The sequence below is a fragment of the Talpa occidentalis genome, unplaced genomic scaffold (assembly GCF_014898055.3).
Source record: "Talpa occidentalis isolate TD23 unplaced genomic scaffold, MPIMG_talOcc4v2.1, whole genome shotgun sequence".
NCBI lineage: Eukaryota > Metazoa > Chordata > Mammalia > Eulipotyphla > Talpidae > Talpa > Talpa occidentalis.
In genome coordinates, this window is record NW_026555331.1 from 81833726 (window position 1) to 81851057 (window position 17332).

General features: G+C 37.8%; 2 protein-coding genes across 3 annotated transcripts in view; one reads left to right on the forward strand and one right to left on the reverse strand.

Annotated features, from left to right (window-relative positions):
• The window catches only part of CFAP69 (cilia and flagella associated protein 69), a 61149-nt gene extending 56258 nt beyond the window's left edge, over positions 1-4891 (forward strand). For both annotated transcript variants that reach the window (XM_037507505.2, XM_054692317.1), the window contains exons 22-23: positions 2934-3038; positions 3858-4891. In XM_037507505.2, the coding sequence (XP_037363402.1) occupies positions 2934-3038; positions 3858-4028 (276 nt within the window). In that variant the 3' untranslated portion in view covers positions 4029-4891. The remainder of the gene's footprint in view (positions 1-2933; positions 3039-3857) is intronic.
• A 9682-nt stretch (positions 4892-14573) lies between these two features.
• Positions 14574-15105, reverse strand: FAM237B (family with sequence similarity 237 member B). Its single transcript, XM_037511781.2, has 2 exons — positions 15086-15105; positions 14574-14996 (listed from the first exon to the last, which is right to left on the reverse strand). The coding sequence occupies exon 2, from the start codon at positions 14991-14993 to the stop codon at positions 14574-14576; it is 420 nt and encodes a 139-aa protein (XP_037367678.1). The 5' UTR covers positions 14994-14996; positions 15086-15105.
• Positions 15106-17332: the final 2227 nt, after the last annotated feature.

A 17332-nucleotide genomic window follows, 5' to 3' on the forward strand; every position in this document is an offset into this window, starting at 1 on the left:
CTATTCTCTTCTTGCCCATAGTGTTTCTTTGGAGAAGTCTGAGGTTAACCTGATTGATTTTCCCTTATAAGTTATCTGTTTCTTCCCCCTTGCCAGTTTCATTATTTGTTCCTAGTCTTGGACTCTTGCAAGCTTTACTATTATGTGTCCTGCAGTAGTTTTCTTTTCATTGTGGTAATTGGGTGTTTTTTTTTTGCTTCTTGTATGTCTATATTCATCTCCTTTTCATGCTTGGGATGTTTTCTTCAATTACCTCCTTGAATAATTTCTCAGATCCTTTGTCTCTCTCCTCACTTTCTGGAATGCCTATAACTTATATTTTCTCTCTTTATGGAGTCTGATAATTGTCTAAGGGTATCCTCATTCTTCTTCCTTTGCAATTTTCTCACTTTTTCTCTTTTGGTTCTTTTTATTTCTGTATCTTTGTGAGTACTGATCCCTTCTTCCATTTCTTGATTCTGTTTTCAATGCTTTTCCAGGATCTCTCTTGTCTCCTCCAGTAATCTTTTAGTCTTCTCTTTTTATTTTTTTTTTTAAGGTCTCATTTTCGTTCTTCAGTTCATTGATTATTTGTCTCATATCATTTTTTCTTTTTTGTATTCTTTACTCTTTGTAATCATGATGATTCTAAATTCTCTATCTGACAGGCCAAGAAGTTCTTCCATCTCATTGTTGTTGAGTTCTGCTGACTGATTTTCTTTTTGTGTTGGTCCTCCTCCTGTGGGCTTGCTTGGTTATTTATATTTTTCCTTCTTCTTGCTGTTTGCTTTCTAATTAGTTCTATGCGTTGGGACATTGTGCCACTGGTGTTGGTGGGTATCTCTTTGGATTGCTCCTTCAGGGGTGTCGCAAACTGTTTACCGGACTGAGACCAGCACTGTTAGGCCCAAATTCCACCAGGGTGTTGATGCCGCGGCTATGTTAAGGAGCACTGTCTCTTACAGTTCCCTCCCTCTGTATTTACTCAGTTCCAGCAGGGAATCAGCTAGTTGATGATTTTGATCTGGTCACTAGGTGGCGCTAGAGACCTTTAGTTGTGTACCTGTGCTTTTCTCCTGTAGTTCTCTGAGAAATGGAGTAGGGGAGGGGAGCAGCTTGACACAAGGGCTATTGCTCACTCTGGGTGTTGTATCTCCCCCGTGTTAACCCACTGCTGTGCCCACGGCTGTGGATACCATGCCCTGAATTCTGTGCTCTAGTTCTCAATCTCAGGGTCTCAGATCCAAAACGCCGGCTGTTACCCTGTGCAGAGCCACTGTTGTGGCATGTCTCACTCCCTGGATCCTGTGCCTAGCTCTCAATTCCAGAATGGGGTCTTGCTCCATGCCTTGTTTCCCTTCTTACCCCCATTTGCGTGGCCCACTCCCTCTCATAGCCTGAGGGTGGTTTTGGAAACCCAGGCTTCCAACTATCAGAAGTTGGTGATTTTGTTCTGATCACTAGGTGGCACCAGAGATGTTTCCTAGTATCCTTCCAGAACTGTGCTTTTCCCCCGTGGGTCTCTGGGGAACTGAGTGGGGATGGTGTGGAATGGCTCAAGGGTGTGGGGTGCTGTGTCTGCCCTGTGCTGCGCGTCGTGGGGATCCCACGCCCCGAATTTCATGCCAAGTCCTCAGATCCGGGATGCAGGCGGTAGCCCAGCTGTGTCCACAGAAATGGCACCTTTGCACCCCACTCCCGTGCCTGGGCGCCTGGTTTTTGATTACCTAGTGAGGGTCATTCACCTCAGTGCCAGCTCCCTCTCATCTCCCCACAAACCTAGGTTGCGAGGACCTGGGCAGCCAGGATCCATGTATGCTTTTCCAGAGCGTGTGCTTTTCCGCACAAGCTTACTGGCTGGCCTTGGGCTATTTGCAGGTATCTCAGTGGAGTCCTTATCTTCCTCCCATGGCACCAGAGGCAGTCCACTCACCTCCATATGGTTCTCCACAGTTCCGTTGGCGGGGTGAGGGGCCTGCAGTAGTTCCTTTCCACTCACCACCTCACCTGATCTTTAGTTTGCTCTTGTTTTTTGTTTTTGTTTGGATTTTTATTTTCTTTCTTCCTTCTGTTGGTCGGAGAGTGAGGGCTTTGTGGGTGGGGGAGGGTAGCAGGATTCTGATGCTTTCCTCTCTTCTTGTCCTCTTTTATTGCAACTTTCCTCTTCAGGAAGTTAGCCAGTCTCCTGTTTATCTTCCGTGTCCTGGTTCTCACAGAGACCTGCTGCTTTTCCTCCCTATTAATCATTTTTATAGGAGAACTTACTCGTAGTGTTTCTCTGCCATCATATTGATCCCAGTTCTAGAAGAAAGATCTGTATTGCCTTCTGTTTGATTTTAAACAAAGAAGAGTGATTATAAATTCTTTTTTTCTTTTCTTTCTCTCTTTTCTTTTATCATTTTGTAGTTGCTACCAGTGTATTCAATGATGGATAACAGACAGACATTCTGTAGTATTCCATTGCCTAGTTGACAAAGCTTCTTTTAAATGCTAGTGGTTCTATTCCTTTGACACTGCTCACCTTTAAGTGTTAATGCTCAATGACAAATGCTCCAACTGCTAGTGCCAATAATCTGATTTAGTGTAAGTAATGGAACACACTTACCCATTTGCGCTCCTTTTTTAAAGGAGCTTAAAGAGCCTACCCTTTACAAGTCATCCATGTTGCTCCTTCATCATGTTCTCTTTGCTCAGATTTTTGAAGAAAGTGTCTTGTTTCATGGTTTTTGTATTTGTGTTTAATTCCTGTTTTAACATGATCAACACAAGGCATTGTGTAGCTAGAGTATTCTGGAAAAGTCATTCTTTTAGGAATTGTTTTTCAGAGCTTCAAATTATTTAAGTTTCAAGAAAATAAGCGTACATTGCATACTTCATTGCAAGTATTTGAATATACTTAATAGTTAATGCTTTAATAGCAATTGATATTATTTTCTTCTAATTTACACATTTAGAAAGCAAAAAGACTCCAAGAAAAAGCTATAGAATCCTCCAGATACAATGAGCGACCATCAAATGCAATTTTACACCGGACAGTTATTAAAGGCCTAAACACTACGGTAAAATTTTTTTTTCTCCATAAATTTTTTAGTAGATAATGACTTTAGTTTTCAAAGAATGTTATTTCTATAAAGTTTTGTCTCATATTTTTCTCTTTGTTCAAATTTTACATAGTTGGGCATATTTATCTCCAAGGCACCTCCACTCTCACCTAATGCTGGTTGAAGCAGCCAGAACCAACCCCCCAGGATTTTATTTTAAAGATTTATTTATTTATGCATATAAGAACTGGGGTGCAGGCCAGAGGTGTGTGTGGGGGTGAGAGTATTCACCAGAGACAGAGAGGGGAGCAGAACAAGCAGACTGAAACACACTGCTGAGGGGAGCAGCGGGAGAGTCAGGAGAGGTCTGTTGCACCATGTGGGTAGCTCCCTGGCTGGGGATTGAACTGGTGCTACAGTGGCTGTGAATAGCTTCATAGGTTGCATCTTAACCCCCTGCGCTACGGGGAGCCCCCCCCCCAGGATTTCTAAGAAATTGCTACAATCATTAGTCAGACTATATCTCTATCTCTGACAGAAAATATACAGTGCTGCCTTTGCCTGGCAAGTAGATCCATGCCATATTCCAGAATATGGTATCCTCTTCTGAGCACCATGTGTCCCTGTTTACAAAGCTAATAAGCAATAGAAGTAGAGTTCAAACCCTTTTTTCCTAGTTCCAGGGCCCTTACCTTTCCAGAATGCTCTGATGCCTCCTACTTACTTATATATACATTTTGTGTCATTTCCAAATAAAGCTGATGGTTGAGTAGGTTTTTCTCTTACTGAAAAATTTTGTCAACAGACTCTTAGATATTTACCTTTTGCTTTCTTTAGGTGCCCTCTGGCCGGGTGGTAACAGTGGAAAGCACTCCTGCCCGACTGGTGGGAGGACCTCTGGCTGATACAGATATGGCTGTTAGAAAGCTGCCTATTAGAGGAGGAGCCTTACAGAGGGTGAAAGCAGCAAAAACTGTGGATGAGTCAAAGAAGAGTGTTCCTACATAACATACCCTAGAGACTTTTTGAAATAAATCCTGCTTATAATTTTTTAGTTAAATATATCTTTATATGCAAATGTAAAGCAAATATTTTAGCATAAATATTTTAGTAAAATATAAAAATAAAAGCACACATATAATTTATTTTTATGGAAAATATCAACATATAGTGTCAGAAGAGTTGTCATCATTTCTTTGGAAATATTACTAATTATCTTAACTGAAGTTTTAGAACATATTCTATCAGTTAAGACTCTTCATTGATGTGAACTGCTCCAACTGGCTTAAGGCAAAATAAAACTTCTACAGGCTCTTACAGCTTTGAAATCTAGGGGTAATTAAGACTATATAGGCATTGTTGGCGCTAGGGACTGAAACTATGTGAGTAGGATCTTTTCCTTCCCTAGCAGCTCCTGGGTTATATTCTCCCAGGTGGACATCTAGTAGGAAAGGTGCATGTCAACACTCTATACAATTGCCTCTGCACCCTGGGGTGCCTGACTGGCCAAACAGATACCCATTTCTTAGCCACTCAGCATGGCTTTGGTCAGATCTGAGAACTATTTATGTCTGAAATGAGAAGCAGGCCAACCCCCACCCACAGCATATGGATAGAGTAGGGAATCAGGATATTGTTATCAGGAGTGTATATAAATACTGGGCAATAAAGAAGTTTGTGACAAATATATTGACCAAGTAAAAATACACATATATATGTATATACATATATGTATGTATGTATTTGTATGTGCACACATTTGCTTGTTTTGTATCCTGACATCAAGCAACCATTTGACAAAAAGTTCATCCTTAAACCAGTTATTTTGTCATCAAACAGACATACTAATAAAAAGACAATTTTTCACAAGATTAAAGAAGTAAAAATAGAGATGGTTTTATTTTTAATACTCAAATATGCTTAGCAATCCCTTATTCTACTTCTCTTCTTTAATGTGGAAGGGAGAGGGAGAGGGGGGAAGTATTTTCCTTCTTTGGTGGTGGAGGTAGCTTGCCAAAGAATAGGAGGTAAGATACCTTAATGCTGGATGTACAGCAAAGTGTCTGTATGTCCCTAAGTCATTATAAGGTTCCCTTAGTCTGTCTCCATCCTCATCAGCCCCCTCTTCCACCCAGGAAATCAAAATTGAATCCATGTCCAGGGCTGGAAGGGACAAAAACCTATTTTTATAGACAGGAAAATATGCTGGAATTTAAGTCTGAATTCTAGATTTAGAGTGTACTGCTCCAGGGAGGAAAAGCCCTCATTTGTAGCATTTGTCAATTTGCATAGTAAAAATACTCCCACTATAACAAATTTCAAGGTACCTACATGATGCTACCTTTGGGAATAGAATACAGGGATAGAATCAATTTTCATTAACAACTAAGAAATGATACACCCCACTTGACTGACCTGCTGCTGCTTCTTGCCACCATCATGGCCACCGTCACCACCTCTACTTCCACTACCTCCTCTCATGCTCACATTCTTTCAGAAATTTTCCATCATCCTGAGGATAGTATCTGCAGTGAGAGAAATTGAAAATGTTGTACTCAGAATGAGTTGCCAGTTCACCTCTGGCCAGCAGCCTCTTACCCTGGCCCAGATGCTCATTCTCCTTGAGGTCCACAGGAGTAGGTAATATGTATCAGCTTATTAGTGGTTGCTGCTCTCTCCTGTATCCATTTCTTTATTACCACCAACCCCAACAACATATTAGAAGGCACAATTTGTTCTCTTTCACAGGGAATTCTAACACAAAGATTTGATATAAAAAGGAGTTACTAAGGGGCCTCCCCGGTGGCGCAGCTACAAAGCTGCCTGCAGCCTCTGCAGCGCCAGTTCGATCCCCGGCCGCCAGTGAGGGTCCCACATGGCGTGCAGACCTCTCCTGCCATGCCCGCTGCTCCCCTCAGCAGTGTATTTCATCAGTCTGCCTGTTCTGTTCCCTGCTCTGGCTCTGGTGAATTCTTTCACCCTCCTGTGCTTCTGACTGTACCCAGTGCTTGTACAAATAAATAAACAAATCTTTAAAAAAAAAAAAAAAAAAAGGAGCTACTAAGACACAAAAAAGGATATGGTTAGGAACCCACAAGGATAAGATGCCCATTTTTTGAAAAGCACCAGATACACCTCAGGTACATTTGCCAACACAATCAAAATGAAGTGTTCATGGCCAAGGACAATGAATCTTTGCCCTATTTGGTAGAATATAGGCTCCTATCTCAGACTCTTAAGTTCTCTAAGGACAAAGTAGAGACCATATCTCATTCATTATTGTAACCAACACCCCAATATAAATACATTTTTAAATAAGTGTGATGTTGGCCTCAATTCCCAACAGCCTTTACCTGAATTCTGCAAATGCTGTTAATTCCCGAGCTCAACAGAACAGGTCAGCCAACAAAATACCATACAAGTAATGTTAAACATGCACCTGTTTAAAGTCATTCAGATGTATGTACTTCATTGCACTGATAGTTTCTCTAAAATGAAGAGGCATAAATACTATTACATGACTATAGCCAACATATAGAAAAAATTGCTATTACTCTATTGAATATCGTTTGTATGTATTACAATGTGATATCTCCAGGTTAATTAGAATTCATGACAATCAAGAAAATCTGTGGTGTCTATGGAGCTTCTTCCCCTGCTATGTAGATCTGAGCCACCGGGAAGAATAGAAAAAAAAAAAAAAAAAACCTGAGCAGGTTATTCTCCAGCAGTCATTCAAGGTTGATAGAGGGTAGTCATGTTGCTTAACCCAGACACTTGCACTTGGTAGAAAGATATCATCCAACTTTGTATTTTACAATTCCAGCCATCCCACAATGAGACAGTGAATCATATCTGTTTGACAGTGTTACTAAAATCTAATGAATTTCTGTCTCTTCTCCTCTTCCTCTGTTCCTACACCACTCCTGAGCCCTAGGGGAAGAGCTAGCATACTCAGCCTAACCAAGGGGTAGATAGTGTTATTTCCTCATGGAAGGAAAGTGGAGTTCAGAGAGCACAGATAAAAATGGCTTTAATACTATTCAGTCACGAGGTTTGTTTTTTTCCACTTGAGGGAGTTCATATATGGTTAATCTAATTGGTAACCAGCCGCTTGCTTATATTGCAAGAAACCCAGTGAATAATTTTTGTTATTCAGGTTTTCAGTCTGTCTTCTGGAGCACAAGATACATTCACATCACAGGAAAAATTGCCAATGTCCACTCTACATGCTTAGTTTCTTTGTTTTTATTTAATCATCCTAAGTGCTACAGTTTATTACATTTCTCTATAAGGTGACCAAGCAAACTGAAAAAAAGATTTCTGTCTGTAGCAGGACCCAATGGAGGGTATTTTTTTTTACATACCCTCTCATTTTTACATACTTTCTGCCAGTACAGACTAAATTTGTAAGCTTCATTAGCAAGCATATTATATTTTTATTTGTATTTAATTTACAGTCAAGGAAAATGTCAAGATGCTTTAGGAGAAAGAGAAAGGCAGCCCCTGATATCCAGGAACTGGCCTGGTACTATCAGGTCAAAATTCTATTGATGTACCCATATCTTGGTCTCTTAATAATATTCTCTAATCAAAGAAACCAGGCCTTCTTGAAAAAATGGCTGTCTCTAGGAGTTTGGAGTATCTTACAAAGCCCCCAATGACCAAAGATAGAACAATTTAAGCAACCAAAATTAACACATAGTATTGGATATAGCCCAAAATATAAATTAATGTCCATAAGTTCATACAGATACAAACAATGATGAAAGAAGGAAGGAGGGAAGGAAAATAGAGAAATCGCCCATACAAAGAATTACATTTTATTTATGTAGACATTATATATAGAGGTAGACATTCTCTCCTCAAGGAGGTAGAATATAACTCTCAGTTCTCAAAAGAGTCAGTCATCTTGATGACTTGCTTCAAAAGAATACAGGGGAAAAATGAACTTTACAGTGCGAAAACCTGTCAAAGTCCACCTGAGGCATGGTTAAACATGATAAGTGGTAAGTCACATTGATAGAAAGTATTGAGACTGGTACTTTACCTTTGTAGTCTTCATCCAAAAAACCTATAACCCTTAGATAACCACAAGAAAACAACATCAGGCAAACTCGAACTGACAAACACTGTGCAATGTTTATCATTAGCCAGTCTTGTCAAAGTTATCAAAAATAGCTTCATCTAGCCTAAGAAGACAGACTAGTTTCCTCAGTGGGATCCTGGAACAGAAAAAAAGACATTAGAGAAAAAAATAGTGAAATCCAAATGAAAATCAAAATTTAGTTAATAATGCATCCATATTGATTCATTAGTCATGACAAATGTACCATACCAATTAACATGTTAGCAAAAGGAAAAAATGGATGAGGCCTATACAAGAACTCTCTGTACTTTACTGCAAACCTGAAACCATTCTAAAATAAAAGGTTTATTTAAAGTGAAACAAAAAAGTAAGGAATTATATAGGAAGAACACAGGAACATTAGGCATTTGATTCTCAATTGTCTCATTTTATCACCTCTTGGAGAAATTTTAGGGGAAAAATACTATGTTTTATTGCCTTCCCTCTGCTCAGACTTAAGTTCTGTGGAAAATAACAGGCTATAAATTAAGCTAAATGAGCTTAGCATAAACCCAATTCTGAGAATCTTGATCACAATACCACAGCAAGAATTGGTAGTTTATTTTGTCTTAAATGGTCTCTTGACTGATGTAGTCAGATGATTTTGAATAGGGAGAAAAAGAAGTATGTAATGTTCCCCTATTCAACCTCTTTCTTGCCACCACATCTCTCTTTTTACTTATATTTTCGTGTCATAGAATTACTTTTGAGTTAAATTACTTCCCACTACAATGACGCTACAGGAGTTGTGATTGTTCTTCCAGTGTATCTCCCAGCTTAATGAATATTTGTTAAATGAGTGAATGATGAAAACAAAGAATATTTTTTCTACATGAAGATGACATGATTTGTGCCAAAAACTGCATGCAATTTTAATAGAACATGCTATCTGAGTACCATTAAAAAGACTTTTTAATTCGAAAAGCCTCAAAAACCAGAAAGCCCATTTTGGCAGATGTCCTTATTTTAAATATTTTTAATAATCCAATGCAGCATATAAATTCCATTAGGAGAACTAGAAAACCATTTGCAATTAACTTACTTTTTGAAAGGTTAAACAATTTTATTGATTAAAATTAAAATTTCTTCATTACTGCAATAAATTTTTGACAATCGTGAGTGATTGTTGACAACTGGTTGAACAAATTTTTAGGGTAAAATTACATGGTCCTCATTATTATTGATGAACATAGATGTAAACTTTCTCAACAGACTCTTAGCAAACTAAATTCAACAATATATCAAAGGGATCATACATTATAACCAATTAGGATTTTATTCCAGAGACACAAAGATGGTTCAACATCCAAAAACTAATCAATGTAATCTACCATATCAACAAAAGGAAATATACAAATCAGATGATTATATCATTAGTTGCAGAGAAAACATTTGATAGATTCAAGAGCATTTATGCTAAATAAATTTCAATAAAATGAGGATAAATGGCACATATAATAAAGGCCATATACAACAAACTCACAGCTAACATACTCAGTGGTGAAAGCCAAAAGCTTTTCCTCTATGATATAGTACAAGGATGTCTACTTTCACCACTACTATTCAATATTATGTTGGAATTCCTAGCAAAAGCAATTAGGCAAGAGAAAGATAAAAAAGGACTCCAAATTTGGGGGGAAAAAAGAAAATCTATCACTATTTGCATATCACAAAATAATATATGTAAAGCCTCCCAAAGATGTCACTAAAAAACTGATTGAAATAATTGAAATAATATATAAATTTTGTAAAGTAGCAGATTACAAAATCAATTTATGAGATCAGTTGTGATTCAATATGCAGTGAATCAGAAGAGAAAGAAATTAAGAAAACAATTTCATTCACAATAACATCAAAAAAGAAATACCTAGGAGTATTAACAAAATAGGTGAATGACCTAAATACAATGAAAACTATGAGCTTGTTCAAAGAAATAGAGGGTGCTGGGCCTCCCTTGTGGCACAAGAGGTTAAGATGCAACTATGAGGCTAGCCACAGCCACTGCAGCACAAGTTTGATCCCTGGCCAGGAAGTTACCCACATGGAGCTACCCACATGGCACAGCAGACCTCTCTTGACTCACCCACTGCTCTCCTAAGCAGTGTATTTCAATCAATCAGCCTGTTTTGTTCTCCACTCTGTCTCTGATGAATTCTCTCACCTCCCCCCCCAACTGTGGCCTGTACTGCAGTTCTTGTATGCATAAATAAATTTTTAAAATCTTTTAAAAAAAAGAAGAGGGTGCAAAAAAATGGAAAGCTATTTCTTGCTCATGGATTGGAATTATTAACATTGTTAAGATGGCCATCTTACTCAAAGCAATATACAGATTAAAAGCAATCCTTATCAAGACTTCAGTGGCATTCTCCAAAGAAATAGGACAAACATTACTAAAATTCATGTGGAACCACAAAGGACCCCAAATAGCCAAAGCAATCCTGACGAAAAAGAGTTAGGAGCAGTGATATCAGAGTACCAGACTTCAAACTATACTACAAAACTATAGTAATTAAAACAGTATGGTGCTGGAACACAAACAGATGACAAAGGGAAAGGAATGGAGAGCCCAGAAATAAACCCACACATCTATGGACAGTTACTATACCACAGAAGAGTAAAAAATAAACACTAGATAAAGGAGAGTTTTTTTCAACAAATAGTGTTACAATCACATGCGAAAGTACAAAACTAGATCACTATCTCACACCTTACACAAAAATTAACTCACATTGATTAAAAACAAGTAAGACCTGAAACCATAAAATACATTGAAGAAACATAGAACATTCCACAACATTGGCTTCAGTGATGTCTTTGTGAATTTGTATCCAATAGCAAGAGAACAACAAATGAGTGGGACTTTATTGAACTAAAATCTTCTACAGTGAAAGAAACTATCAGTAAAACAAAGAGACACCCTATTAAAAGGAAGAAAACTTTTTACATAATACATCACAAAAGGTGTTAATATCAAGATGTATAAAGAGCTCATAAAACTCAACAAAAAAAACAATTACCCAATTTAAAAAATGGGCAGTAAAGCTGAATCAACATTTCTCAAAAAAAAAAAAAAAATACAGATGGCCAAGAGACACATGAAAAAATGTCCATCATCACTTGTCAAGGAAAATATAAATCATAACCACAATGAGTTATCTCACATCCATGAGAAATTTCCCTATCAAAAAACCCAGAAATAATTGTTGGCAAAGATTTTCAGGAAAAGGAACACTCATACACTATTAGTAGGAATGTAGACTGTTCCAGTCTCTGTGAAAAATAGTATTGATGTTTCTCAAAATATTAAAAATAGATTTACCATATGGTCCATCAATCCATTCCTATGTATATACCTTAAGAAAGAAAAAACACTAACTTGAAAGGTTATAGGCAGTCCTATGTTTATTACAGCACTATTTACTATAGCCAATTTATGGAAACCAAGTACAGAAGAGTGAATTAGAAAAATGTGCTCAATGGCATACTACTCATTAAAAAAATGAAATCTTTCTATTTGCAATAATGTGGATGTAACTGGAGGGGATAATAATAAGCAAAATAAGTTAGAAGAAAAAAAAATGGTTTCAGTTAGATGTGAAATATAGAGAAACAAAAACCAAGGTTCAGACAAAATCTGTAACAAACCCTAGAAATCTGGTATTGCGACTACAAGATAGGGAGAGGGAGGAAAGAGATCAAAGTGGGGCACAATGGATTATGAAGGTCTGTGGGTGCCTTAGTGGTGGGTGTGGCGTGGTGACATCATCTAGGAGGTGGAATCCTACGCTGCTGAATCACATACAGTATTGTAAACCAATGTTACCTCAATAATGAATACAAAATAAAATAAAATTACATGTTTCTGCTTTATGGCATTAAACTTTTGACCTTCAATCATTTGCACAAAGATTGTAAAAAAAACAAGTGTTTTCTAAAGAAAATCATGAAACTGTGCCGCTAGATACCTTTCAGTGTGCCTGCAGGAAATGAATTAAGCATATTTTGTGGTACATCTGGTCTTTTTTTTTTTTTTTAAGATTTATTTATTTATTTATTTGTACAAGCACTGGGTATAGTCAGAAGCATGGGAGGGTGAGAGAATTCACCAGAGCCAGAGTGGGGAACAGAACAGGCAGACCAGCGAAATACACTGCTGAGGGGAGCAGCGGGTGGCAGGAGAGGTCTGCGCGCCATGTGGGACCCTCGCTGGAGGCTGGGTATCAAGCAGGCGCTGCTGAGGCTGGGGGCAGCTTTGCAGCCCAGTGCTTAACTGCTGCGCCATCAGGGGAGGCCCCATCTGGTCATTTTTTTAAAAAGAATATTAGTTGTACCCTCAGCCAATTGATTTTCTGAGCTTAAGGATCCATTCTCAATTGACAAGATAAAATATTTTCAATGTAGGGATTCATTAGATTTATAACCTTATATTATCTACAACCTATCATTATTCAAAACTAGTTATAGAAAATATTTGTAAGAGAATACCTGAAAATTATGTAGTCCATTCATTAATATTGGGGGATCTCAACCTGGGATTCACAGATCTTCTTAATTACACACAAAATGGAGATTATGTATATGTGAAACCCTAGTAAAGATTCTATAGCCTCATCAGAATTTCAAGGTGGTTCATAACTCAAAGAATGTCAGGCCCCTTCTTTAATTCAAAATTTATGTTTTTGATCAAGTCAAACCATAAGAGAGTTGCACACTTGACCAGTATTATTTTTGCTGCTTTTAAAATTGCTTGTGTTTCATAACGTTTGGGTATGCTGACATCAGCTTGCAGAGCAGGAAATCTGTCACTGTCGAGATACTTAGAAACACAGTGCTACAAACCGTGGCTGTCACTAGGAAATTCTTTTTTTTTTTCTTTGCTGTCTATTTTTTTCCCATTTTTTAATAATTAATTTTTAATTTTTTACATCATTGTTCACTTTTAAACAACATTTGCTTCCCCCCACCCCCTCAGCTGTAGAATATATACACAATGGAATATTATTCAGCAATCAAAAAAGATAAACTCATGCCATTCGCAGCAACGTGGATGGAGCTAGAAGGAATTATGCTCAATGAAATAAGCCAGAAGGAAAAAGAAAAATATCAGATGGTTTCACTTATAGCAGGAATATAGGGGAACCAAATGGGAAAAATTTTAAGATATTATCTATTGGTTCTTAGTTCTAGGAAAGACAGGACTTCTCCTAAACATATTGTTTGGTTATTATCAGCATTGTGAATATTGAAACTGCTCCTGCATTCCTCTCTACCTTAAGAAGTAGGAAACTGAGATCAAATTTACAATTACCCTTTAGGATATAGCCTTGTGGTATAGGCATACATTTAAAAGTATTAATATAGGTTATAACTGAATATCATTAGCTTCCTATCTTCATTTCTCATCATCCCAATTTCCTCACTTACATGTTATTCCATTTTCAAGACAAAGTCAATAAAAATGAGAAAATAAAAAAAATTTAGTCCTTAAAATGCATAAAAATACTTTAATATATAAGGTTTGGTGATAAAATGAACATTTAAGAAGCCACACAGCACACTACCTCAAGATTAAATATTACTCCTTGAGACAATACTAACTTTAGTTTTGGCACAGTTTAAAACTCAATATTACTAATAAGGTACCTTATAAAACTGGCTACAATTTTACTGCATTGACTGTTATATTAAAAACTATATTGCATTTGCATCATAAGTGGTCTTTTCTTAAAATAAAGATGCTTTACAAAGATGCCTTCTAAATAAAAAAAATTATTAACAAAGTACCTCAATAGAAATGAAAATTCAATAGCCATAAAGCAATTATACATCAACAAAAATACAACCTTCACCAATATTAAAGAATTAGAAATAACAATTTTGATAAGTGCTACAGGAAATATTTGACCTCAGGAATACTGACAAACACTCAGGTTGGTATCATCTTGCTTGAGGTACTTTCCATGTTCTCTCTTAAATGTAAAACTCACGTTTTGTAAAACCCAGTCCTGTAAGGTTAAAGAAGAGAGATTGTTAATATTTATTCTAATATGACTTTTAAGACTCCTGCTTCTAAGTAGACTTATTTTTAAAAATTAATTTCAAAAGCCTAAATACAGGTCCAATGTTCAAAAATCTCTTCCAACAACTACAATTTCAACAATTACAGCATTAAATGACTTTCTTATGAACTATACATGGGGGGAAAATAAGAAAATTTTAATGATCTACCAAATTGTATTATATTCCAAGATCATTCAAAATCAAGTATTTATACAGAAGAACTGTAGTTTCTAGGTAAAGTAAAATAAGTAAAAGGAAAAAACCAAAGCCCATCACATGAAAAGCTAAAATAGCAATATTTGTTAATTTGGATGAACATGAAAAATTAGAGGGATTAAATATTTATTTTTTAGAGAACTAAACTGCTACTCTCTTAAGTACACATTTAGATTACCTCCTGCTATCTTCTGTGGAAAATTATACTTGGAAGGCATCACCTGTCTTCTGCCCATTCCATGAGATCTTGAAAGCAAGCAGTCTACATACATGTTCCAGAAATCCTGAGCTATGCTTAAGAAGACATTATAATGTCTAGGTCGTTGGGATTTTTGCAAAAACAACATGAAATTCCAGAAAGCATCCACACTGTGCTCTATCTTGAGTTCCTTGAGATCTATCAATGTCAAAGAGCACGCATTCCAGCACTGGAGATCAATGTCTTCTGTGATCCCTGGGCTCACACTGGCAAGTACTCCCTTTTGAAATTCAAAATCAGCATTTATCAGGTTGATCAGCATCATACAGGCCAGTGTTAGGTAGAACCATCTTCTTGTGGCAAAACCCATATCCTACACAGAAAAAAGAAGTAATTTTTTATTAACTTATAAAAAAATTAATTCAAATAATCAATGACCTAAGCCTGGAAAATTATACATACATGTTTTTGATGAAGCCAAACTTGCCTACTATGTATTTGTTGGTTTTCTTCTAAGTTGCTATTTCTCTGACCTACTTTTGAAAATATATTAAAATTCCAAGTTGTTTTCCAATGTTCTGATAAAGTCTCCAGGAGTCACTGAAATTCAACATGTATTTATCAAGATGTGATGGGCACATTTTATCATAGACATACAGAGCTGGAAGAAACCGTTAAAAGCATATGCTGGTCCAACCTTCTCCCTTTACAGATTGGAAAAAAATTTCAGTGATGTGTGTCCCAGCAAGTTCTCAAGTCTCTTACCTTCCTATGCAAGACTCCTTAGCACATTTCAAGTAAATGAATCAAAATGAGAAAAGGTTGCTTTTTTTTTTTTAATTTGAGATAGTACAGATCTACTAACATATATGGTGTTTGACTGCTCAAGCACAGTTTTAAGTATAAAAATTACTTGTTGCTTCCATTTTTATTCTTAGAAAAATATTTGTTAAGCTCTGAGGCGCGTGCTGTATCACTGGCTTCTCTCATGTTGTTCAGGAGCTGGTTGTAGAGATGAACATAACATACAAGAAGCACGAAGACGAAAAGGGTGGTTTAACCTACTATGAGAATGTGCAGGTCACTTAAGTCAGTCAAACACTCAATTCTCTAATACTTCTTTGTACACCTGTCTCTGGCATTTGATAGCTCAGTAAACCGGTCTCAAGCTCACAAATGTAAGTCAAGGGCTACATTGGGTTTGACTTGCCCAGAGTTAGCTACTATTCCAGGCTAGTACTGGAGAATTCTCTAATATAACCTTAGCAGTCACAGGGGAGGCGTGGGTTTCGGACGGCAGAGCCAAGAGATAGGACACACCTTCGCGGTATAGCGCGGGTGACTACCTCCCTCACCTCAAGCTCCCGGGAGAGAAAAAAAAAAAAAAAAAAAAAAAAAAAAAACAGGATAACGAGACAAATCAAAGGATACAAATTGAAACTTTGGTTATTCGGTTCGTTTTGTATCGTCAAAAATTGTGCAGATTCCCCAAACTGAACTGACAGTGGTCAATATACGAGTTCTAAAATCTCCGAAAGGACTGGATGGGAACAGGAATGTTTCTCCGCAAGAACTTCAGGTTAACTCCACCGTCAGCGCCCCCAGCCCGATCGGTCTCGAGAAAAGGGACGAAGCGCGCGCGGGAATGAAGCACCTCTCGCCGGCTCTCCGGGCGTGCGCGTCCGGGCGCGGGGTCCTGCGTGCGCTCCGCTGGATGGGGGACCCGCACGGCTCCTGCTCGCGAGCGAGAAGAGGTCTCAGCGCCCGCTCTGTACCACCTCTGATGCTCTCGGTTCCCACAAACTGCCTTCCAAACCCGCCTCCAAAGGTCCGCGAGAGGCGGGAAGCAGCGCCTTGGCCCCGGCGGCGTCACCTGGCACCCTAGGCGTGCAGGGCTCAGATGTCTCCGCCGCGCGGCGCTCGGGGCTGGGAGGTTCTTGCTTGGGAAGGGCAAGGCGACCCGCGCTGCTACGAATGCACCGGGATCCGAAATCAGCCCCGCAGCCGGCACCACGCTCCTTTTCTAGGGAGACAGCGTGAGCAGAGTGAGTGGCCACACTTCCCAGGCCCCGCCTTCACCTGGCTTACCAAACCAGTCCACTGACCTGAGGGCACCCCGACACCTGAAAGTCTTGAAATTACAATCGCTCAGGCTATTCCTCACTGTTTCCTTCTTCTTACTTTCTTCTTCCCCTTCTCTCCTTATGACATAATTTGTCTTACTTTTATAACAGTCATTTTTCACTGATATGTGAGTAAGATAAAGGTATAACCTTATTGATTTAACTATAAGAGTTTTTTCATATATAAGTTTCAGTCATTTTCATTTACCTGTATGTCAGTGTGCAGAATGAAAAAATAGTAAAAACATTTATTTTCCACTAAAATTTTTTTAAAAAATAATGAAAAGCAAAGCATTACAATTTTAAGAATTTCAAAAGATGATCTTTCTGATCTTGAGGTTGGCAAAGAATACTTACACAAATGTAAGTAGTGCTAACTGTAAGAGAAAAATTAATACTTTTAGTACATCAAAATTAATTTATTCATTAATATTAATGTCCTGTTAATCACAAGACACTAGAAATAAAGATAAACGATAACCATAGCCTGAGAGAAGATATTCCACATATAACCATGAATGGATTAGAATCAGTATCCAAGAATCTTTCATGAGCTCAGCAAGAAAAAGATAAAACAGGATATTGG

What these genes read in the sequence shown, in the direction of transcription:
- FAM237B (XM_037511781.2), bottom strand. Translation starts at nt 14,993, where the DNA reads ATGGGTTTTGCCACAAGAAGATGGTTCTACCTAACACTGGCCTGTATG.